The sequence below is a fragment of the Gymnogyps californianus genome, chromosome Z (assembly GCF_018139145.2).
Source record: "Gymnogyps californianus isolate 813 chromosome Z, ASM1813914v2, whole genome shotgun sequence".
In the NCBI taxonomy this organism is placed as follows: domain Eukaryota; kingdom Metazoa; phylum Chordata; class Aves; order Accipitriformes; family Cathartidae; genus Gymnogyps; species Gymnogyps californianus.
This window is the reverse complement of record NC_059500.1, coordinates 57,582,024-57,607,098: the sequence shown is the minus strand read 5'-3', so window position 1 is coordinate 57,607,098 and position 25,075 is coordinate 57,582,024. Positions and strand designations below refer to the sequence as shown.

The following is a 25,075-nucleotide window of genomic DNA, read 5'->3' as shown; positions in this document are numbered from 1 at the left end:
CCAACTATCCCATTGCCATATTTTGGAACTACATCAGTCAATAGTCGTTGCACAAACGGTTTCTAAAGAACCTGTTCTGTTCCAGGCAGCCTTTTAGCAGTCTTCCTACTGGGCAATTTCCACCTGTTGCTCTTCAGGTCATTGCTAAAATGGTGGTTCTTACTGTGTTGCTAATATCTTGTGCAAGCCAAAGAAGTCACCGCTTGGTGTCCACACAAATATGTTCTTTCCCAGAGTTTTCCTAGTGCTGTGCATGTTCTCCACTGTATGTCAATGATTTGTTTAAAATTGCAGCCAGTATGCTGATAGTCCACGAGTAATCCCCAGTCTTCAGCACATCTGGAAGAGAACCGTTCTGCAGTTCACTTGTGTATCTTAATCATTCTTAAGTTGCCTTAGAGTTTACATAAAGGCTCCTTTTTCAAACTAGAGGAGATCTCTCCCTTGCGTACAGTCAGAGGCACAAAAAGCAGATCCAAGCTCCTTTTACTAAGGAGTTTCAATTCGGCTCCTGCTCTGACATTAGCTCTCTCCTTAACCACATGCCCTTTCCTGTGTCTGCATGTGGCAGCCCTGCCACTTAGAGCTCGCTGATGTGCAGGTCTTGCCAGCTAAGTTTCTTAATTCTGCCTTTTCCAGGGATATTGACAGTTGTGTACTAAACTCCACAGTCTCTGGAGCAGCACGCTGTCTTATTTAATGAAAAGAGGGAATTGTTACAAAAAAAGATTAAAACTGGGAGTTGAAATAAAAATGCCATTGTGTTTTGGTCTTTTGATGTATAAACCACCTGAAGTTTAAGGCAAGCATATCTTACTTGCATAGGTATGTTTTCCTTCTGGGTGAGTGTTGTCTTTCATAGTCTTGATTTATTTTTCAACATTTTTCTCAAATAGCACAAACAAAAAAAAAGATTTAAGTGGAATGCCTTTTGTATCTTACTAGTAATGTATGTAAAGATTGGATCTCAAAATTCCGTTTCCCAACTTGATTACAGAAGGAAGAAGATAAGCATGTAATAAAGCTGAGAAAATAAATAATGAAGTACTTTGTTTACTAACTTGTTAAATTTTTTTTTTCCATTCAGATACCTCAAGAGGCATACACATCTGACCAGTCTCAGTCTCTACTGCAGTGAGTATAATACATCACACAGGAATTCCGGTCAGGCATACTGTAATGAAACAATTCCATTATACCTCCATTTGTATGTTAGTTTATTCTCAGTGTTCTGTTGTGAAGCAGTTTTCTTGTTTGCTTAGTGAAGGATCTATATTTATGTTAGAGGTAATTCTGTGTCCAGTATGGGTCAAACTGTACCTGTATTTGTTTTTATTGATGATATTACCTTTAATGGTATAAGGGCATAACCAACAGGAATGGCAGTAAACTACTGAGGGAAAACCATTAGACAAATAAACAAAAATTTGTAATAAATAATATTAGACCTTTTGTTCTTAGAAGCTATGGAAGGATTTCAGTAGAAGATGAATTTATAATAGAAATACAGAGAGAAGTAACAAAAAATAGGAAGGGCCATTTTTTCACTTAGAGAATGAATGTACAAACATAGCTAACTCCACTTAGGAAATCTGGAAGTCTTAGTTACTGCATGTCCTTGTAAAGAGAAGTATGCTTTTAAAACAACTGCAGTTGTTTCCACAAATAATTGTAAGTACAAAACTGCATAAATAAACTCAAAGTACTGTAGACATTTTCTTAAGATGAGCAGATTACAATTCTTTCTGAATAAGAACTTTTTGTTGTATTATTTAATTCTAGGGGTTGGATAAAGTGTCCATCACTTACTGAAAATATTAGTAAGCCTGGTTTTTCACTAAATGCTGCTGTAGAGGGACAGCAAAATAATTCTGTAGGTATGTTGTATTTTGTACAAAACTGAAAGTTGCTCTAGCTGTGGCAAAATCATTTGAGAAGCTGAAGATGAGTATCCATGTAGGTTTATTTAGAATCTGACTAATTGTGGCCTTTACAACAGTTGTTTAATTTTCATAGTTGTCTTGGACTACAAGTTCGGTTTTAGTGAGTATTCTGTTAGAATTGTTTGAAGGAATAACTGTTTTCCCAAGCCAGTGGTATATTTCCAGCTTAAAATTATTTCGTTGCTGTGGAATTTTCTGACAAAAGTTACAGCCCACATGGTACTCAGGTGCCATATGGATGTGTAAGGTAAGCATGGATTTAACAGTCATTGAGGGTTCCTACGTGCTTCTTACTAACATATCCAAGAATCAAAGGCATCTGTAAGAAAGGAGAAACAAAAATTCTACTGGTCATTCCCCAGACCTGTCTGTCACCTGCTGCTACTTCAGTTGTACTTCTGTTCCTCTGTGCTCCCAGCAGCGCAGGACCGCCCCATCTGTTTTGCTGTCTCCCTGTTTGAGCTAATTTTTGCTAACCCAATAGAACTCACTTTTCTGATTAGGGAGTTCCCAGGGAGTCACATGACTGTCAAAACCCAGTGATGGGAGCAGGAGGGTTGGGACCAGCCCTTTTCAGAGACAGTAAATTATTGGATTGTTTTAGCTGTATTGTCTAATTGCATTGTAATTACAGAGGGCAGGCAACAGGTCTCATCCTGTGGAATGGGCGGCAATTCCATCTGCTGATAGTCTTTGGAAACACAGGCCTCTAAACCACAGTGAAGAAATGTGACAAAATAGTGCTGGAATATAATTTGGTGACTAACAGAGCCTAACTAGAAACCTTATTGTTTCTAGGGAACATGAGTATAGTAATTTTTAAGGTTTGAAACGTCAGCCTTAACCAGGAAGTGAGGCCATTTTATTAGAGATGATGAGAACTTTCAGAAGTGGAAAGTATAACTGAAATATTTGTTTACTCTCCTAAATTTAGATATTGAATTGAATGGATTTCAGAAAGATTCAGAAGAAAAGGTTAGTGTATTTTTGCAACTGAATGTATATAAAATATCATTTAATTTAATTAGCATTAGAGAATATTTTACTGAAAAATACCTGGTTCTTTCATTTTAAAAAGCAGGCACATACCTGTTGAAAGTGACACTGAGTGCATTAGATGAAAACAACTTAAGAGCTAACCTTTATTTTCTGCTTTTTGGGTAGGAACTGCAGTTATTAAGCTTGCAGGGCACAAAGGGTAGAAGCATAGCAGTAACAAGTGAAGTAGGAAAGACATCACCATGACATAGAATCTGTAAGAGCTGTAACTGAAGCTAAAGTATTGAAGACTTTTAGTAGCTTAAAACATGTTTTCCACCAATGAAAGTTACGGGAGAGGCATTAGGAAAGTCTTTGAGGAGGAACAGACTATCTGTAACTGTCCTTCTGTTTGGGAGTAATGACTTACTTGTGGCCAAAAATAGGTAATACCAGTCTCTTTGATACATCTCTTTCGTAATCCTAAAGCTACTCATGAGTGACAGGTTTCACTGCTGATGGGGTAAAAGTGAGGGAATAGCTTTGGAGCTACCTTTTCCCCCATTTGTCAGCTCCTTTCTCAGTGATACTGAATCGGGGATGATTCCAGTCCAGTGTGAGCCTATCTACTTGAGTGTTGCAAGGTACTGCCCGTTGTCTTTGCCATGCGTTTCTGCTGCTTCCTTTGGGCCAACACTAGTGCTTGTTTGGCCCCCAGCATGAAGCAAGTTTTGGGGAACAACTGTCAAATGCTTTTCAATTTTTTTTTAGTTGGTTTAGTTTTCAGCCAGGTTGTCTTTTCAATCCAGCTCCCCAGAAGATTAGGTAAGTGCCAGTGCAGCACAAGAGGGGATGTGGAAATGCATAGGTGAAGGCAAGTGGAAGGATGGGGACTGTACCAACACTAATTTAGATAAGCTTAATGCAATCTGAATGTTACGAGTGTAGCTCACAAATAATACTGATTATTTTAGTAATCATCTGCTTGCAAGCACTGCTTTTGCACGTAAAAGAAAGAAAACCTTGGAGGGAAGAAGGAATTCCCTTACAGCTTCCAGAAAACACAGTAGCAAAAATTCAATGGTACATCCATGTGAACCATCCAACCCAGAAATACCTTGAGCAAGAGTTGAAGGTTCTGCAACCACCAACATAAACATCCAGTGGTCAAAGGTTCCCTTGATTCCTCTCCACTTCCCCTCTCCCCTTTTCCCCTCCAGCACTCCCTCCATTCTTGGTTTGCAGTCAGTGAAGTCCAAGCAGCAGTGAAGGACTTGAGCAGATTTCTCTCCAGTTAGCAGAGGAAGTGCTGGCAGCATTTCATGAAGGGATTCTTGGCCTTTGCCTCTGTATCATCTGTCTGTATGCTGTTGTCTGCAGCCACGATGTTGCTTATGTCTGTTCTGCTGCCTCTGCATTGTTATCTCCTTCTGTTGCTCCTCTGAGGCACAATGCCTTCTTTGTGCTTTCTGATTTCCAGTCTCAGTTCATCCCTGAGCAGTTCATTGCTTTCAGGTCTATGTATGCTGGACAAAGAAACTGTCATTGAAATTTGCTCTGTTGCTGTTTCTGCAGCAAAAAGTAACTGCTATTACCAGCTCCTATTGCAATGTCATGGACAGTTTAGAGGATTTCTGCAGCACTAGTGACATCAACTGCATGGGTCCTAGAGAAACAAGAGGATCTTAGTGGGTACATGTGATACTTGCTGCCATCTGCAGCTTCTTAGGAAACCTCACATTAACTTACAGCAGAATACCGGTTCCAGTATTTCTTCTCTGACATTCCAGTGTGAAGCAATTTACAGCAATATGCAATGTAATTATCTGCTGAAATAACCTGCTTAAGGCAGAGACAGTAGCATTATGAATGTTCCATCTCTTCCCATAGATTTGTACCTATAAATAAAAAGTTAGAATTCTATATAAATCAATTTTACTTTCCTTTTTTCAGGACGCCTGATTAAGGTTAGTGTTGGGGAAAAAACAATGCTTGGTAAAATTCACCAGAGACAGATTTGAGACCAGTATGGCCAATTCTTCATGTCTTGTAGCAAATATGATTGATTATATGGTCAAGTATCCCTTGTCTCAGAACAAAGTAAAAAATTATATCCCCTAGGCTATTCCTTTTTGAAAAATATACAACTACCAATATACAACTATAATACCAAGTTTATTGAATGAAACATTCTGATTGTACAGAATTAGTTAAGTAGAACAAAATTGAAATGCCTTGAAACAAAGATTACCTATGATTAATAGCCTCTGGAGAATAGGCAGATTGAGTGCATTGAGAATATCCCCAGAGAGGGTATTTTAGGAGCCTGGAGTAAGAAGGTTGGGATTAATCACTGCAGTGAATTACACTTTTTGCATATTGGGTGATGTTGACACTGGCAAGATCTGAGTGCTGCAGGAAGACCTCTTGTAAGAGGAACCAATGGCCATCACAGGCTTCTGTATACTGATTTGAAGAGAGGACAGGACAGACACCTTGACAACCAGCAGTGAGTCACTGGGCATGTTAGTTTTGTATATCTATTCCTGAAAATACAAGAGAAATTCATTGATTAACATAATCTCTGCATTCAAGTCCTGACACCATAAAATGAGTCTTGCTGGATTTTCTTGATTTTGATGACATACCAGCAGTGATTTCTGTTGTGGTTAGTCTGTTAGTAGTGGGGCCAATACTGTTCAACATCTTCATTAATGGCCTGGAAAATGGAATAGAATGCATCCTCAGCAAGTTCAGAGATGGTACTGAGAGGAGTGACTGATGCACCAGATAGTTGTGTTGCCATTCAGAGGGACCTGGACAGGTTGGAGAACTGGGCAGAGAGGAATCTCATGAAGTTCACAACGGGAAATGCAAAGTCCTGCATCTGGGGAGGAGTAACCTCAGGCACCAGTATGTGCTGGGGACCAACTGTCTGGAAAGTAGCTCTGCAGAGAAGGACCTGGGAATCCTGGTGGACAATAAGCTGGCCACGAGCCAGTGATACACCCTTGTGGCAAAGAAGGTGAATGGGCTGCATTAGGAATAGTGTTGCCAGCAAGTCGAGGGAGGTGATCCTCTACTCAGAACTGGTAAGGCCACCTCTAGAATACTGTGTCCAGTTCTGGATCCTCAGTACAAGAAAAATACAGACACACTGGAGTGAGTCCAGCACAGGGCCACAAAGATGATCCTGGTTCTGTAAGGCCTTTGACACGGTCCCCCCCAACATCCTTCTCTCTAAATTGGAGAGATATGGATTTGATGGGTGGACTGTTTGGTGGATGAGGAAGTAGTTGAATGGTGGCATCCAGAGGGTAGTGGTCAACGGCTCAATATCCAGATGGAGATCAATGATGAGTGGTGTCCCTCAGGGGCCCATAATGGGACCAGTACTGTTTGGTATCTTCATCAATGACACAGTGGGATCGAGTGCACCCTCAGCAAGTTTGCAGATGACACCAAGCTGAGTGGTGCGGTTGACACACCTGAGGGACAGGATGCCATCCAGAGGGACCTGGACAAGCTTGAGAAGTGGGCCCGTGTGAACCTCATGAGGTTCAACAAGGCCAAGTGCAAGGTCCTGCAGCTGGGTTGGGGCAACCCTCAGTATCACTACTAGATAGGGGATGAGGGAATGAAGGGATTGAGAGCAGCCCTGCCGAGAAGGACTTGGGGGTACTGATGGATGAAGAGCTGGACATGAGCCGGCAATGTGCGCTCACAGCCCAGAAAGCCAACTGTATCCTGGGCTGCATGAAAAGAAGCGTGGCGAGCAGGTTGAGGGAAGTGGTTCTGCCCCTCTGCTGCGCCGTGGTGAGACCCCACCTGGAGCACTGCATCCAGCTCTGGGGTCCTTAGCACAGGAAAGACATGGACCTGTTGGAGCGGGTCCAGAGGAGGGCCACAAAAATGATCAGAGGGCTGGAACACCTCTCCTATGAGGACAGGCTGAGAGAATTGGGGTTGTTCAGCCTGGAGAAGAGAAGGCTTCAGGGAGACCTTATTGTGGCCTTTCAATACTTAAAGGAGGCTTATAAGAAAGATGGGAGAGACGTTTTTAGTAGGGCCTGTAGCGATAGGACAAGGGGTAACAGTTTTAAACTAAAAGAGGGTAGGTTCAGACTAGATATAAGGAAGAAATTTTTTATGATGAGAGTGGTGAAACACTGGAACAGGTTGCCCAGAGAGGTGGTAGATGCCCCATCCCTGGAAACATTCAAGGTCAGGCTGGACAGGGCTCTGAGCAACCTCATCTAGTTGAAGATGTCCCTGCTTATTGCAGCGTGGTTGGACTAGATGACTTTTAAAGGTCCCTTCCAACCCAAACCATTCTACGATTCTATGATCTTTCCTATGAGGACAGGCTGAGAGAGCTAGGACTGTTCAACCTGGAGAAAAGGAGGCTTGGGAGGGATCTTACAAATGCGTATGAACACCTGGCAGGAAGGAATGAAGATGAGGGAGCCAGACTTCTGAGTAGTGCCCATTGATAGGACAAGAGGCAAAGGACACAAATTAAAAAGGAAGAAATCCCATCTGCACACAAAAGAACACTTAAGTGTCAGGGTGGTCAGACACTGGAACAGGTTATCTGGAGAGGTTGTGCATTCACCTGTGGAGATACTCAGAACCTGACTGGACATGGTCCTGGGCAGCCTGCTGCAGCTGACACTGCTTGAGCAGCAAGGTTGGACTAGATGATCTCAAGAGGTCCCTTACAACCTCAACTATTCTGTGATTCTCTGTGCATCCCTCATGTCCCAGTATATTGCAGTAATCTTCAGCTCAGCGTTCTTACAAAAGCTGGTAATGTTGATGCTTCCGAAGCCCTAACTCTTTTATAGTGATTCTTTTACATGTATGTATTGAAAGGCTGAACTTCTCTGCTGTTGTTTGACTCACAGCTAGCAGATATAGGAGTCCACTTAACATTTCCACTCCACCCTTATTATTTATGCTTCAGTATTAGTCCAGTTTTATCTTGTGACATTTGCAAGCCACAGTCTGTGACACCAAATAGCCACCAATTTTGATAACTTTTTAATTGTTCTCAAACACATGAGAAAAAAAGTCCTTGCATGTCAAGATTCACCAAGGTGATGTGAATGCACTTGCCATCTGCTGGAGCTGACAGGCCAGATTTAAGCTTGCTCATGTAGTGCACAGGGAGGGGTAGACATCTAAGGCTTGGCTAAGCCTGGCTCACTCACTGACCTTTGGTGCAGTGAGTTTATTAACACAGTTTTTATATCCACTGTCAAGTAAGTTGGTTTTTTCAGATGAGACCTCTGCTTGACTTCCCTGTCCACCTGCTTCCTCTGGTGCGAGGTTCTGAATCAGTTGAGGCTGGAGTTGACTGTGGCCACGCTCCGCTGTTACCCAGTGTGTGCTTACTGGGTAAGATGAGGAGATAAGAGATTCTGGGCTGATGCTAGAAGATCAGCAGGATTTGTGCCTGGATTAAGGAGCACCTTGATTAGGATTTGTACTGGAAATAATTGAGACATGAGGATAGTGGGATTTAAATCAAGGCTTTCAAAGTAGTGTGCTCATGCTCAGTGGAAGAGATTCACAGATGCCATGAGATGGTTGGCATTCAGACCCTAAAAAGAATTAATAGCCTTATGCCAGAGAGATACCTTTTTCTCTTTGGCATTCTGTCATGGTTTAACCCCAGCCAGCAACTAAGCACCACTCAGCTGCTCGCTCACTCCTCCCCCCTCCCAGTGGGATGGGGAGGAGAATCGAAAAAAAGAAGTAAAACTCATGGGTTGAGATAAGAACAGTTTAATAACTGAAGTAAAATAAAATATAATAATAACAGTAATAATAGTAAAATATAATAGTAATAATTGTAATGAAGGTGGAATATAACAAAAAAAAAGAGATAAATAAACCCCAAGAAAAGACAAGCGATGCACAATACAGTTGCTCACCACCTGCTGGCGGATGCCAGAGCAGCGATCCACCCCTCCAGGCCAACTCCCCCCTGTTTATATACTGAGCATGACGTTCTATGGTATGGAATATCCCTTTGGCTAGTTCGGGTCAGCTGTCCTGGCTATGCTCCCTCCCAGCTTCTTGCACACCGGCTTGCTGGCAGAGCATAGGAAACTGCAAAGTCTTTAACTTAGGATAAGTGCTACTTAGCAACGACTAAAACATCAGCGTGTTATCAACATTATTCTCGACACTAAATCCAAAACACATTGTACCAGCTACTAAGAAGAAAATTAACACTATCCCAGCTAAAACCAAGACACATTCTTACATAGGAACCCCTTTTTTAAACGAGTTGCTTGAAGCATAGCTCTTTTGGTGGAGGATGGAGCTGAACCTGCACTTACCACAGTGTTGATATTTTACTGCTGAGCTACTGACTGAGGGGGAATCCTCCTCCTCCTTTGAGTGAAACTTTTGTGTATTCAGACCATATTTACCAGACTGGGGTCCACAGGAGAGAGAACTCCCTGTTTTGGTTCAGTTCCCAGCTGGCTCAGCCTTGCTCCTTCAGCAACTCCTCTGTTCCTTTTCAACAGATAATTGAAGGTACAGGGACCTTAGGCACTGGGGCTTTAAGTGTCTTTGTGGATAAGTGGCAGCTGAGCATGGGTTTTAGGGAGGGAGTTTTGACTTTTTTTATGTTCTGCAGATTTTAATTACTTGTAGAGCAAGTCCCACAGGATTTTGGCAACAGAAACAAGTGCTAAAGAAATGTAGGCACCTGTAGTTGGATGGGGGTTTTGTGAACACCAGTAATATTTAAGTGTTGGATTTCAGTTGGTATTTGGGTTTTTAGGATCTTGCAAAATTAGTCATTTATGCCTGCCTGATCCTTCTCCATTAATGTAAATGTAAGTTTCACCTGCCCTTCAACAAATGCACCAAGCTTTTTTCTTAGGGAATTTGTAATACACATACACGCTGTTTATACCACAGTTCTTCAAGTACAGGAAGTTATGCCAGTGGGTTTTTTTCCCAATTGTTTAAAGTCTTCACAAATTAGAGAAGTGGTTTAAAAAGAAACTGTAATTCAATACAGCAAAGTAAGAAGTAGTTAGTACTTAAAAAGGAACAATTATCTGCACAGGTACAAGATAGGAAACAGCAAACTGGGAAGTGATTTTTCAACAAAGTATCAGGAATTTATAATGACTTATAAACTGAACATGAGGCAATGCTGTCAGGTTTCTGCCCTTTCTGTTTTATTGTGTGTGAGCTTTATGAAAATTGTCTTAGTGGTTAAAGGATTCTTGCACTGCCCAGTATTGCCACTTGCTGGCAGCAAGAGACTAAAAATGTATTGAAAGAGCTTTTCTTAAGAGCCAGTATTACTAAGCAACAGCACTATTATATACAAATGTTACGTAGAAAAAATAGATTTTAGGTCTGCTGAGTTATCTGATTTTCTCCTGCAGAAGCATTTGAAACAGGGATAGGAAAAAAAATTAAAAAGCTATTAATTGGTATAAAAATGGGTGCATCTGTTGAAAGCGGCTCAAAGTGATTAGAAAAACAGTAGCAGTATTACTTTTCCAAGAACAGTTACAGTTTTGTGGTTCTGTACTCTGTGGAAACTCAAACGTGCAGCTTCCAAACATACTCCTAAGGTTTTGAACTGAAGCTTGTGAGGCACAAATGCTCCATACCTGTGTGGGATCCCCATAAACACGTAATCAAAACTCACATATTGTGTTTTACTAATGATGCTTTTATATTACTGTGAATATGTTCACTTTTGTTATTTCTGGGTGACATAAATTTTTAATGCCTTTCTTTTAAAGCCCTTTAACACCCTCAGGTCACTGGCAATGGCATAATATCTTTGACTTTATACCAGATTTAGGCTCTCTTACTCTGGATTTTCACTGCTTGGGAAGTCAACAGATGAAGTGCTCTACTTTTGAAACTGAGACCTCAGTCTAACCCTTGTTAAGAAATTGTATGAGTTCTTAGGGAAGGCTTTGAGTCTTGTAGTTTATGCAAAAATTGCAAATAAAATATATGTATATATATGGATGACTTCTAAAGTGAATGTTAATTATATGCTTTTTAGAAAGAATTGTTCCATTCCTTTTTGTAAACATTTTTTTTTTTTTAATGTTTAGATTTCACAGAAATTAAATCATGAAGATCTCTCTCCAGAAATAAGCCTCTATGTAGATGCCCTTCTGGAGGATGTAATAAAGGTTCCAAAGGAGCAGACACCACAGGATATATTTCTGCATGTTTTAGAAGATTGCCAGAGAACCTGCATGACCATTGTTGACACAGATAACAGAGTAAAAGAACATTCGCCTAATAATGATACAGATCTTTCACTGACGTCCCCAGGGAAGATTTTCATGGAAGCATTCACTGAACAGTGTATAGAGACTGGTGAATTTGAAATCAGTGATCTGTTGAGATCCCTCGGTGATTCTGAGAGTCTTAAAATGATAAACCAATTGCCTGACAAGTTAGAGTGTCAGGGTCATGCCTTTTCCATTGATCCGTCAGCAGATGAGAGCAGTGATGCCCTGCCAGTACAGCTTGTGACAGCTCTGAATGCCTTGTCAGGATCTGTAGTACAACCTGTCACTCCTGTAGTGCCAAATGAGAGACGGCTTAACACCGAGGGAGAGCAGTTAAATTCAGAACCCAATATTTCCCAGTTAGATGATAACTGTACACAAATAACAAACATGATTGAGCCTCAGTTTGCTGCAATTCAGGTGGAAGAAATGAAAGCCTTAACAGGATCTAACTTGCAGAGGACAACAAATGAGCAAGTATATACACAGTTTAATTAATATTTGAAAATTTATGTTGATCATAAAATATTTTCTAGAATAGCCAAATTACCTGGAGATGTGAATCTTAGTAAAGAATAAACTGGCATCAATAATTTACATGTTTAATACATTTCAATTGTTTTTGTTTTAAAAGTCCAGTAGTGTTCTTCTGTTTTGATATATCCATGTTATGAAAATGACTGAGCTTGCTGGGATGGGAAATCCTAGTAAAGTTAATTCAGTGATTGATGTGGAAAACTAGAATCAGCATGGGAGTTCCAAAAACTCCTGGTCCCCCTGTACATCTTCTATGTCTCACGTTCTCTCTGAGGGAAGTTCCAAAACACTATTCTGTTATTTCATTGTAGCACACTGGCACACACCAGCCGGTTCCAACTCTAGGTTCCTACCCCATCCAGTTCTGTTTTTTCTCCAGACTATAGTATGCTGTTTTCTGCTATTATAGTTCTCACCGCTGTAGCATACAAATGGTTTGCAACTATTGCAAAAGAAATTATGGCTGTGTCTTTCCTGTAGACTAGAAAGATTACTTACGGGCATTTTTTACACTTATATTTAGAAGTGCATTTATTTTGTTTAGTTCTGCCTATGCGAGATTTACTGAAAAAATTGAGGCATGGTTTTATGTTCATGTCCTCCCCTGAAGAAGCCAGTATGTATGGATACAACATGTGATCCTTCTTTCTGTTTTCTTCTCTTACCCTGTGCTGTTCTTTCCAGAATGTTATGTCCAGTGCTGTAAAGGTGATCTGGAACAGGTCATTTGGATTCAACAACACGAATGCAGAAATCTGGAGGGGAACATGAAGGGAAAGCAACGCTATAGTCTCTTCCTGTTTAGGTTATAATGAGGGAAAGAGAAGGACACATAGAAGACGTATGTTTATGCTATAGAGTGTAGTAGACATCCCTTGTAAACCTGGAATCAGATTCTCTGCTCTGTGTTGTCTTTGAATAATCTGGAGCTGCAAATCAATGATCAGCCATGTATAACTAGCTATTTAGGGTAGTTTTACAGCCACTTTGCTTCCCCACAGTGACATAAAGCATCCAAAGACTATGAGTCAATTCCATCTTTTGCTGGTAATATTAACTGAATATAACAGTACCTAATAAAATGTGCCACAAAGATAGCTAATTTCAAGGTGCCGAAAGGTCTCTAGGCTAATTGTCTCAGAACCATAGCAACTTAAAAAGCTCTTTCAGTGAAGTGTTGATTTCTAAAATTTGTAGCACAGCTGTGTGAAGCTTAATGTACAGATTTACTCAATATTGCAGTTAAGATTATGAAGCAGGGTCTTGTGGGAATGGGGATCTATAACCTCTTGTCAATTAATGATTGGTTTTAACTTTTTTTGTGCCTCCATCTGCTGTTCTTGAAGGCAAAAAGTAGGGAGGCAATTTAATGAGGAAAAAATCCCAGTTAATTTTTTAGTAACTGTTGCATTCTAACAGTATATTGTTCACCTTGATCTTTTCTTGTCCTTGTTTCTTCAGAGTATCCTTGTTGTGGTGAAACAAGTACCCAAAAGAGGAGAGCCTGTGCTGTCCTGTAGATGCAATCAGGATGCTGGATGGCCCATTTATTTTAATATATGGTCCCTTATAAAGCAAGTGGCTTTTTTTCTCTTTGAAATGTTTTCTTTTTCTTCTCTAACCCTCCTCCCATAGCAGATGTGATGCCATGGAAAGTACTGCATTGATAATTTTGTAAACTGAAGTATTTGGTTTTCCCCAACTGCCATGTTAACATGCATCATCTCTTGACCCAGAGGGACCACTTCTAGGAATGCAGTTCACCTCTTCAGTAGCCTCTCTGCTGAATATGTCAATTAAAAAAATTAGTCAGCAAATCCTCTATTTCCATCTGTGTCCCAAGAAATGACTAACAAGTTCTCCCACATCACTGTGAAAGAATTTGTATGCATGTGTGCTGAGGGTGTGTCCTAAGAGCTTTCAGCATTACTCAAGTGTGTAATAAACTAATGAGTACCCAGGTTACAGCAACCTGGGTGATACTCAGCAGCACTCAGTTGACTAAACCAGTGAATAAACTCAAGTAACTCAAATTAACATATCTTTAGAGTTGGTATTTCTCTCCCTTACTGTTAGAGATAAACCTCTGGTATACACCAATCATTTAGGTTCCCCTTTGCACAACTTAGGACAAGATGAATCACCATCATCTCTGAAAGTAGCGTCTCCTCTTCACCAATGGTAGGGTTAACGAGGATGCCTAGTGTCATCTAGATGCCTGGTTTTTAGAAGGCTGAAGGTGGGTGAAGTGAATTTCATCTGTGGTGGCTGTAGCTCAGGGATCGTATGTCTTTAGAAATAACTTCTCAGCTGGGTGTTACTGAACCTCAGGTGAAACACAGTTCTTGATCTTGTGCACATTTCTAGGCTTGTGCAAGAGTGAGATAAGATGGTCTAGCTTAAGACATCTTAAACATCACTTTATTTTTTAGGACAGGAGCTCATGTCCATAGGAAACTGAAATTTGTTAAGTCATTTCGTATGTCCAACCAAACAACTTTCAGATAATAACAACTTTCGTTTGCTGTCAGCCAGCCTAGATTTATTATTTAAGTTGTGATTCTGAGTATCCTAATTCCCTTGGCTAATTCTGCCAGGGGCACATTGTGTGACATACTACTTTAGGATTGCCTCTCCTATGGCAGCTTCTGTCTCTCGTATCTGTAGAATTCCAGTTATTCACTTAAGCAACCCCTCCATTGTCTGTAAGCACACATGTAATTTATAAGACAGTGTTCTTGGAGCTCTTATATATACAGCCCTTGTTTTAACTGCATGCTTACCAGTTGCTTGTAATATTTCTTTTGTGTCACAGCCTGTCGGTGATCAGCAGAGAGAGAAAGAAGTAATTTCAGATTACTGGGGTGCTACCTTGAGTGAAAAGCAAACTGGTGAGGGAAGTTCACCTTCAGTGGAGGCTGCAGCATGTGCGGAAGCAGCCCAAACAACATCAAGGAAAGCAATGCAGCTAAGAGGGACTTCCTCAAGAAAGTGCAGAGATCATGTTTCCAGTCATCACCAAATAGTAGAAGAGACTCAGCAGAGGATGTCTCAAAGTGGCAGTACAACACGAAACAAAGCTAAGGATTCTGAGTATGACAAAATCATGCATAATATTCTTAAATTCTTCTTTTAAATTAATGTAACAAATATAATGCATACAGAGTACTCATTCCTCATGTGAATGACTTTAAATGATCAAAAGGTAGCGGTTTTACCTTTTATTTAAAGATCTGGAAGTTAGTTTCTCTCCTGATTTACTCTTTGTTCAGTACTACCTAAGTTAGCCTATATACTTGCATGCTATTACAGACTTCCTTTTAAAATCAAATATATTCACATTCTTAGCTCTACTATAAACATCAATTTATATAGAGAAGAGAATATTTTTGTTGATTCTAAGCAAATCTTTTCAGTAAAATTCAGAAATCTAAAGACAAGAAGGATCTAGAAACCAACATATGCCAAGAAGTAACTCTGAATGAAGATAGAAAAGCTAAGCAGAGAAGAAGGAGCAAGAGACTCAAAAACAAACTGAGTAAGATATTCTCTGATGTTTATCATACAGATTATTTTTTTACTTGAACATGTATACTGAATCAAATATAATTCATAACCATTCCAGTATATTGTGGCATGGTTTTCTTTTAAAAAGATGGTATAAACATTCATTTTAATAATTATTGATAATTTCCCTCACTTTTTTGAACCTACATATTAGCAACCTAGCAGTTGACTTGTTTGCATGAACTCCTTAAGAATCATGAGAATTTTTTCAGGATGCAATTTTTATCGCAGTGTTATATATGAAAAAATTATGGTGTATTCTGAAAAGCAGAAGAAAAATCTTTTCATGCAGAGTGAAAATGTAGATCCTGATATACATTTATATATCCTTCTGTAATCTAGTATTCTGTGTGCAACATCATTCTGAGGGCAGTGCCATCCCCAAGAATTGACCTATACAAAACAGCTTATTCTATTTTGAATGCCTGCTGTTGTTATCCTGTCTGTTTTAAATATAGGATTATAGGGCCTTCACTACCACAGTCATGGAGCACTCTTTGAAGTATTTTTCCTTGCTATGTGCTTAGTCAGAGAGAAAGATTACTATCTTTCATCCTTTGAAGATGCATGCAGAGAAATTCTTTGACTCGCAGAGGAAGAGTGTAGGAGAATACAGAATTTCCTCACTTAAGTGCTCACTCCAGCACCTCTAGGATTGGGGTCTTAAAAGGTTTTTTTTTTGTTTAAGCCCACTCAGTCTAGATTTATCTGTGCACCTGCAATCATTTAAACAGCTTACAAAGTTTGGAAGTATTTGAACTGTAACAGCTACATTATAGATCTTACAAAATATGAGTAATTCTACCTCCAACTAACAAACCTTCTTTTTTGCAGGGTTTTAATTATTCCCAGTGGAAGCACCGTTTTGATGAGATTTAAAGTTTTATGACTAACTGCTCATCTATTTCAAAATGACGTACTAGTTTCCACTCAAAAACCAAGCTGTTGTTTTTTTAGCATGATTTCTGCAGAGAGTTGCACTGCCTATAGAGGTAGCTTTGTGTTAATCCAATGTAGCAAGTTTACCTCCCATTTGCATCAGACCTGGCAATCAAGAGTCTGTGAGTCATCTTAGTTTGGTAATTCACTGAAAAAACAGCTCCACGAAAAGTTTCAGTTTGGATCAGCAAGCATCACTTATTTTGCGCAAGGTCAGACACAAGGAAGGTGCTAGGGAAGGCAAGGTAGAAGTGATGGAAAATAGGTCCTCTTGAAGTAACAAGCTAAATTGGGTTAAGCGTAACATAACACTGTGCCTTGTTCTATGTATGTCTGTGTGGTTTAGTTCCTCCTGAACTGCTTGGCTAGTTTAGGCCAGCATTGACTAGGGACTGCAGTATCTTAAATGATTCAGGTCTTGCAGGGCTGGACAGGTAGAGGAGAGGGACTGTCCATGTGCTCAGCTGAGGAAAGGTCCTGGGTAAACCCGTATCTATTAGATTCTAAAAATCTGCACAGAGTCAAGAACTTAAGAAGGTTGGGAATTAGTCTGAGCTCACAGTATATCACCATACACAAAACAACAGAGACATCAGGCTTTGTGAGTTACAGCTCTAGAAGAACTATGCGTTTTAAGGTCATACTTAAAATGTCTATTTCTGACACGCAGGTGGAGTTTCAGGGCCAAAGAGCCACATCTGCCACAGCGTGTGGAGAGGAGCAGTGTATGTAGCCTGCTGTCCCAAGGCTTTTCATTAGTAGATCAGTTAATGGCCTAGGCCATGCAGTGTGCTTTCCTGCAGGCAGTCCTCCTGTCGCTTCCTTCCTCCCTTCTTTCTTCCCTCCCTGTTTCTCCGAAGAGGCAGTAGCCAGGATGCTTTTCGCCACAGTATGAAGGGATGCTGGGATGGCACTGCTGGTGAAGTGCAGAACAGCCCATCTATGTATTGGAAATAATGTCACCCAAGCTGAAAACTGTAATGAGTGCATAATGGGAGATAGCATTTGTTTTGTAAAATAATTAGCTAAAAATTAAAAATAGTATCTTTTACATTTTATTTTTTGCATTTAGGCCTCATATTCCCAAGCAACTGTTCACCTTTCATTTATTGCAGAAATGGCTGAGCTGGTTGTGAAGTAATGGGGAGAAGCAATCTGAGGGAGCTAATCTCAATCACCATCCTAGTGTAAATACTCCTTGCTCACAAAGCAGAGGTTTTAAAACATAAATGAGTACAAAAGAACTGCTGATAAATTTGACTTTTAAGAAAAGAGAAATTACTGAATAACTGACTAGCTATTGAAATGCTCATCTTGTAATGAATTGTAACCTAGAATAGCAGTTTTATCATCCAGTGGGAAACAATGCGCTTTGCAAAATGTCATTAAAAAGGAAAAAGTCTAAACTTAACACACTTGTACAAAGTCATATTCCTGTGTGTTGAATTTCAGTTGGAGTTTTGTTATGGAATTCACTATGGCATCTTTTATTGAACGGTATTATTATTCAATTGGTAATGTGTTTTTTGAGATATTTGTTTCTACGAGATCGAATGAGCATTTTTTGTTCAGAAAGCTTATTTACTAACTGTAATGCAAAGTGAAGCCAAAATAAGAAAGGTATTTTTCTGTTCAACAGATCTTTTACATTATTTTTCACGACAAGAAGCCTTTGGTAGGAATTCTGTAAATCCTGTTTGCCCCATTTTACTTTCAACAATCAATAAGAGGAATATTTATGGTGAGACCTTACTGCATAGAGCTGTTGCTCAAGAAAATGTAGACCTTGTACGTAACATAATAAAAGCCAGTGGAAATGTAAATGTTCAGGATTATGCTGGTAAGTTGCAACTGTATTAAAATACTATTTTCAAACAAGTATCTACCTGTAACTAATAAAAGTGCATATTATGAGTTTGTGCAGTGGACAAGACTGTAGGTTTGTGACTAGTCAGTAGATTATTACATTTTTATTGGTTTAGCTTGGTAATTGTTCATGAGAAAATTTATAGACCTGTGTATAAAAGTATATTAAAAAAGAAAATTTTGCAGAAAAAGTAAGCACTTAAAAAATTACAAAATGAAGCAATTAGGTTTACTTAGCCAAACAGTCCTTTAATTAAATAATCAAAGTAATGTTTTTTAAAGATTTTTTTTTTGTCCATTTCAGTGGCCAACTTGAGACACCAAGATTTAGATTTTCCAGTTTAATTTTTCAGGGACTTTTGCTTTTGCCCCTGTCCTGGTTTCGGCTGGGACAGAGTTAATTTCTTTCTTAGTAGCTGGTACACTGCTGTGTTTTGGATTTAGTGTGAGAATGATGTTGATAACACACTGATGTTTTAGTTGTTGCTAAGTAGCACTTATCTTAAGTCAAGGACTTTTCAGTCTCCCGTGCTCTGCCAGCAAGCAGGTGTGCAAGAAGATGGGAGGGAGCATAGCTGGGGCAGCTGACCTGAACTAGCCAAGAGGATATTCCATACCATAGAACATCATGCTCAGTATATAAATGGAGAGGAGTTGGCCAGGAGGGGTGGATCACTGCTCAGGCATCTGTCAGCAGGTGGTGAGCAATTGCATTGTGCAACACTTGTCTTTTCTTTGGTTTTATTTCTCTCATTTTTTGGTTATATTCCTTTTCATTACAATTATTATTATTATTATATATTTTTATTACTAGTTAGTATAATATTTTATTTTACTTTAGTTATTAAACTGTTCGTATCTCTGCCCACGAGTTTTACTTCTTTTTTCCTGATCCTCCTCTCCATCCCACTGGGAGAGGAGGGGGGAGAAGCTGCGTGGTGCTTAGTTGCTGGCTGGGTTAAACCATGACAGTCCTTTTTGGCCCTTCCCAGCCAATTCCCCACAGTTTGTATACTGTGCATGACGTTCTATGGTATGGAATATCCCTTTGGCTAGTTCGGGTCAGCTGTCCTGGCTATACTCCCTCCCAGCTTCTTGTACACGTGCTTGCTGGCAGAGCATGGGAAACTGCAAAGTCTTTAACTTAGGATAAGTGCTACTTAGCAACAACTAAAACATCAGCGTGTTATCAACATTATTCTTGACACTAAATCCAAAACACATTGTACCAGCTACTAAGAAGAAAATTAACTCTACCCCAGCCAAAACCAGGACAGCCCCTTGCATCTTAAAGGACGTTGTAGCTTCATAATTTAGCACTGCTTTGATTTTGTAAAGTTGCGAGTACTTGGTATTTTTCATTTTTACTTCATCTTGGGCACCAAAAAAAACCAATGACAAATAGTGGCCAGCTGTGAATATTTTGATTGAAGCGCTTCACCTTATCCAGCTTCATGGGTCATACTCTTCTGTCAAAGACATTGCCACACCCTAAAGTATCAATTGGTTGTTTCAAATGTAAGACTGTTGTTCCTTATTTTGCAGTTCCCTGCCTAATCCATTAGGCTCTGATAAACTTCCATAACAAAAGAGAAAATGGCTTCACAGACAGCTGGCTCATTTGGTAGAAAGCTTTGATTCATTCTTAGAGTGTTTCCGTCCTGTGCAGTGGCTAGGATTTCACAACTGTTCTGTGGGAACAGAAAAAATGTGTTCTGCAGTTAAAGGCTAATGCATAATGCAGTCATATAACAGACCAAAATTAAGCTAGAAATTCTCTGTCTTCTGGAATATATTGAGAGATAGATTGGGTCAGCAGGACGTTTCAGACTTTTACAGCATAGGAGCCTGGCATTTGAGCTAACAGGGTGACTCGTAATGTGTGTTGTGTTAGAGGTAGATGAGAAAATATTTTGTTGGTGGATTTCAAAGCCACCTGCTGACAACAGAGAAACATTGATAGTGTGGGTTCAGCAGCAGCCTCTGTGAGCAAGTGTAGTAAAGTGCACTGGTTCCAGTTTTTGGCCTCACAGCTGCTTTCTTTTTCTGCCTTTGCATGTTTTGCCAGGCCACTGTTTCTTCATGCCCCAGACTCTGCCTGCTATTTTTTGGTGCAAAAGGGGCACAACTGCACAAAACGTGTTTTAGTTGAACTCCTTGAAAAGATGAGAGGCTGACCTGGTGCTACTTCTTTCTTTTTTAGTGAGGGAAGTGTAATCAGAAAGAAGTAGAGTTGCCAGACCTGTGCCATTTTGAAATGCACTTTCGTCTCACTCTTTTTAGGAATCATTGTTCTGATTATTATATTCTGCCTCTATGCCTTTTCTCTTCCTTTAAAGCCGTCCACCAGTGATTATCCATATCTTAGCATAGTATTTTTCCTTATTCCTGTGCTACAGTACGCTGCTTCAGTACCTTACTGAGTTCTTGCGTTCGTTTGGGTTTTTTTTTCTCCTTTTTTATTTCCTGGACATCAGCACATGGGATATGAACAGCGTGGTAGAGATACTCTCTGTGCTCTCAGTTTGAGTCTTGATTCACAGTGCCTTGAGAGGGCTGAAAAACAGCTGCAATGAAACTTGTGTTTCTCCTTGGTTTGGAGCATGCACAGTGTCCCTGGAGAATCATGTTGCTAAACTCTAATGATTATCAATTGAACATATTGCAGGTTCAATTTTTCAGGGGCTTATTATTATACCAGATAGAAGATACTTTTACTGAGGGAGAAATAGGTACTTTCCCCTAAGTGAACCTTTTTTAACCTCCCCTTAACAGATTTCAAGCTTTTGCTCCAGAATATGGAGTTACTAGAGTTTCTTAATGAAATAGGCTCTATAAAATGCAAGTTAAATGTTTTACAGATGATACTGCAAAACCATTCATCTTGAAGCACTGTCAGCATTAGGCAATGTAGTTAAAACTTAGTTCAGTTCCAAGCATTCAGGAACAAAGCCTAATAGCACAAAATTTTTGGACAACCTGATGCAACATCCTGTGCCCATAATAAATCCAATTCTGTACAAATATACAATATTCTGGGTTGGGTGGTGTATCAGAGAGGCTCAAGAATTTCTCTTTCCAATGGAATTAAGATAATTTTGCTTAATGGGAGCAGAACAGTCTTAATAAGCCTAATTCACATATTTAGTATGTGAATTAGGCCCAGACAACCTTCTGATAATGGGAGATGGTTGAAGAGTAAGGCTGTCCATCAAAATGGTCTTCTGGAGGGCATGCTGGTTTGAGAGCTGGAAGATAGGAAGTGGAAGATCTTCTGTCTTTTTCCCTTTTCTCACCCTGCAAAAAACTCACGTAATGAATGTTTAAGGAGCTGATGCAAGGCTATGCTAAACCCAGTTCAAAGACTTACATTCCATCTTTTATTTTTCCTCAACACCTTCTTCATGGAGTGGAATTGTTCTGTGGGTCATGAAGCTCATATCTTGGTTTATTCCATATAGCTGGGAATGGGTACGGAATTTCAGTAAGGAATTTTCATTGCTTTCTTTGGACACTCGAACGATTCTTGGATAGTCTTATACAGTATTTTTGTTTGGCAATAAAGACTCCAGGTCTTTATTTTGTCTCTTCTTTCTTACCCCCTTCAGCATGGCTATGTAAATAAAAGAGTGCCATGAAAAATTACCTGTTCTTAAAAGAGCATATGCATTTTATTCAGGGAGAAATTACTAAGACATGGGTGGAATAATTTTTATTCTCTTCTTTCATAACAGAACTATCAAATCTAAAACTGATATTTTACAGCAGCACCTGGTTCTTCAGTAAGTGCAAATTTTGACAAAAGAACAAGATCTCCCAACCCTGTGACTTTTTCATAAACATTTCTTCATACAACTTATTGTAAAACAGTTTTTACCTTTTCAGTATACTCTCTGAAATATTTATCAAATGGACAACCTAAAACTGACATAAATTTTTATAAATTATTTCACCCAAATGTGAAATACAGGTTTTTCTTTTTCGTAGGCTGGACTGCACTACATAAAGCAAGTTTGGAAGGCTGTTATGGGATAGCAAATGAGCTTCTGAAAGCAGGAGCTGATGTTAATGCTAGAGGAAATGAACAAATAACACCATTGCAAGATGCAGTTAAAGAAGGCCATTATGAGGTATATTCCAAATTAAACACATATTATGGTTTGGGAATAGAAATTATTGTTGTTGGGTCCAGAAGGTCACAGAATCTTTTTACATGTGGGTGGTCTTCTCACATTATGGGTAAGTTCAGGAACTTGCAAGTCCTTTCTGTCCAATTTCTGTTCAAACCATTTCATGCTTTACAAGATTTGTCCAAAAGCAGAAATTAATTGTTTTTCTAACTGTTCGGGACAATGGCTGAAGTACTGAGGAATAGATTGCTACGGTTTAATACTACTTGTTTGACTTATTTTATAATCACCTTGCAGAATAATTTATGACCTGAGCAGTTTTCTGGAGTTTTAATGACTTTTTTTCATGATTTAGTAAACATGCATGTATGGTGTGCAGCCACAGCCATGCACAGACATTTTTTGTGTATTAGCACATAGCATGGAGAGTTATGAAGACATGGCTTTGTATTTTGTATGGTCTTAAACAGAAAGTCAACAGAATAGTCAGTGTGAATTAATTATAAGTTTTGTTGCCAAATGCTGTGGTTTCATAAGCCCGTGTCTGAATTGTGGATCCTCTTTCAGTCTGGCAATGGTTGCCTCTGCTTGTCTGTTTATGCATGTTCCTAGGGTGGCCCAGATTTATGTAGGAGTTCTGCATGTCCCTTTTACCTGCTTGCTGTTTCTTTCTCTAGAAGTGCACATATGCTGCCTAATATTTATTGATTTCCAGGATTTTTTAAATTTTTTTGTGGGCTGTAATAAGTTTTGTCCCTAAACATTTGCTCTCTTTCTGTTTCGCAACTGAGATAAGACTTAATCTGTTTCTCGCCAAGTCTCCCTGGAGCAAAGAGGAAGAGTGGACTTCTCTGAGACTCAAGAGCCCTGAGCTTCGTTTTCAGCTTGTGAATCACAGACTTTTGCGGGTTCATGAAATATTTCTGAGTTCTGTGAAAGTACCTAAGACACCATGTCCATGGTTATGCACGAAGGACTCTGCATCTCTGCAAGTAATATTTAGGGGTCAGCAACTTGAATGATATTGGAAGAACACTGATCTCAGCTAGGTCACTTGGGGCACACCAACATCATTCAACACAGAGCTGTCTTAGAGTTATGTGAGCTGGTGTATCCACAGGGAATGGTACTACATGGTGGTGCTGTATTTACTCAGTAGCAGTATAGTTGTATCACCGCAGTGGTCTGTCAGCCCTAATTTTTGTTGCTTCTGACTAGCAACAGAATAGTGATAGTGATTCAGTAATACGACTTTTGGTAACATAGTATTTGGAGCTCTTTCTTTCAAAGCTACCCGCTCTGCATGAAGTTATTGTTGTAGATTGGAAACACACTTTTTGACTGCTTTAGCCCTTTCTGCACCTGCAATATAGCAAAATTAATTTCTTATTTCAGAAAAATGGTAAGTATAGGAAAGACTTTCTAATAGTACAGTTAAGGAGGAGAGCATACACGTGTGATGTGTAGCTGGAGATCTCATTAAGGAAGCAGAGTTCTCAACATTACTTGTTGAAAAAATCCATAGATTTGGGACAACTTGTGAAACCCAAGAGGGTTTTTGCTGTGGATTGAATCCTTTTTTATTTGCTCTGTTGTTAGGAGAATATATGAATTGAGAAAACTTCACTAGCAATTTTCTCAGTAGCAATCTGTTTAGAAGTAATGAGGGACTTTAAACGCATGGGTGAAGGATGTGAGTCAAGCTCAGTCTGAAATGATAACAGATGCTGAAGAGAGAAAGGCAGAGGTACAAGTAAAACCACACTATTGCTGGAATAAGATTGCAGGGTTACCCACAGAAAGGAAATAATCAGATTGTAAATTTCCCGTGTCTTAAAAAAGTATTCTGCAAAGGTAGATGGAACATTTTGCTAAAATGATAGTTTCTTGAATAACAACAGAATCAGGCTTTATATTTGTACAGAAATCATAAAGTTGGTAAGATCATCTGAGTGGATTTCATTTGACTGGATGTATGTTGTACATCTGAAATAGCTGTCAAAGCTTCCCTTTGTAGTCACAGGAGTCACAATGGACACACCTAGAGCAAAATTTATTTTCTCCTAAAGTAGATATCCTAAACAGATAAGCTGACTCATACCCTAAAATCACCTGTTGTTTTCCACCAGTTAAGAGCTATGGGGGGATGAATCCTACCCTATATTTTGGGAGACCTTGGCTTAATGGCATCAGGTTAATAACTGGAACAAATTTATGGAAATGAAAATAATAAGACTATAGGATAATGATGCATCTAGGGGAATGCTTGGGGTATATTAACTAGAATAGAGAGGGATTATTTGTCGTAGGCCTTAGATTTGGTTTTAGTTGCTCATCTTGTCGAGTACAAGAGAGAGAAGCCTGTATAAGGAAGGAGTATGGAAAATACTGTCAGAAAAGAAACAATCTGAAAAACTTATTTTTCTAGATGGCAGAGTTATTACTTTGGTATGGAGCTGATCCCTTATTAAAAAATGAGCTGGGAAGGTGTGCATTAGAAGAAGCTTCTGACCCATCTATGAGGAAACTGCTTAAAAGCTATGTAGCAAAATGCAGAAGAAATGCAGTATCAGGTAGGAGAGAATTATTCTGACATATCCTTACTACTAAACGGAGAAATTCAGAACATCTGTTGCACTGTATTTCCTTAATTACTGCTGGTAGTTCCGTGGGCTTCACTGTCTGATGCCTGAGTACCAGCGAGCACTCCTTACCCAGCACAGTTGCTGTACATTGGCAAAGTATAAAAGATAATGATGTCTAGCTTTTTCTTGGGCTGGAGCTACCTTTAAATTTGAAATGAAGATGTGAAGCACAA

At 39.4% G+C, this 25,075-nt stretch overlaps 1 protein-coding gene across 1 annotated transcript in view; it reads left to right on the top strand.

Annotated features, from left to right (window-relative positions):
* Positions 1–25,075, top strand: part of ANKRD31 (ankyrin repeat domain 31) — a 71,988-nt gene that overhangs the window by 5,171 nt on the left and 41,742 nt on the right. Inside the window, 9 exon segments of the mRNA XM_050913605.1 lie at positions 1,088–1,134; positions 1,783–1,877; positions 2,878–2,918; positions 11,042–11,695; positions 14,571–14,848; positions 15,172–15,293; positions 17,901–18,101; positions 22,115–22,257; positions 24,686–24,830. Of these exon segments, the coding sequence (XP_050769562.1) occupies positions 1,088–1,134; positions 1,783–1,877; positions 2,878–2,918; positions 11,042–11,695; positions 14,571–14,848; positions 15,172–15,293; positions 17,901–18,101; positions 22,115–22,257; positions 24,686–24,830 (1,726 nt within the window).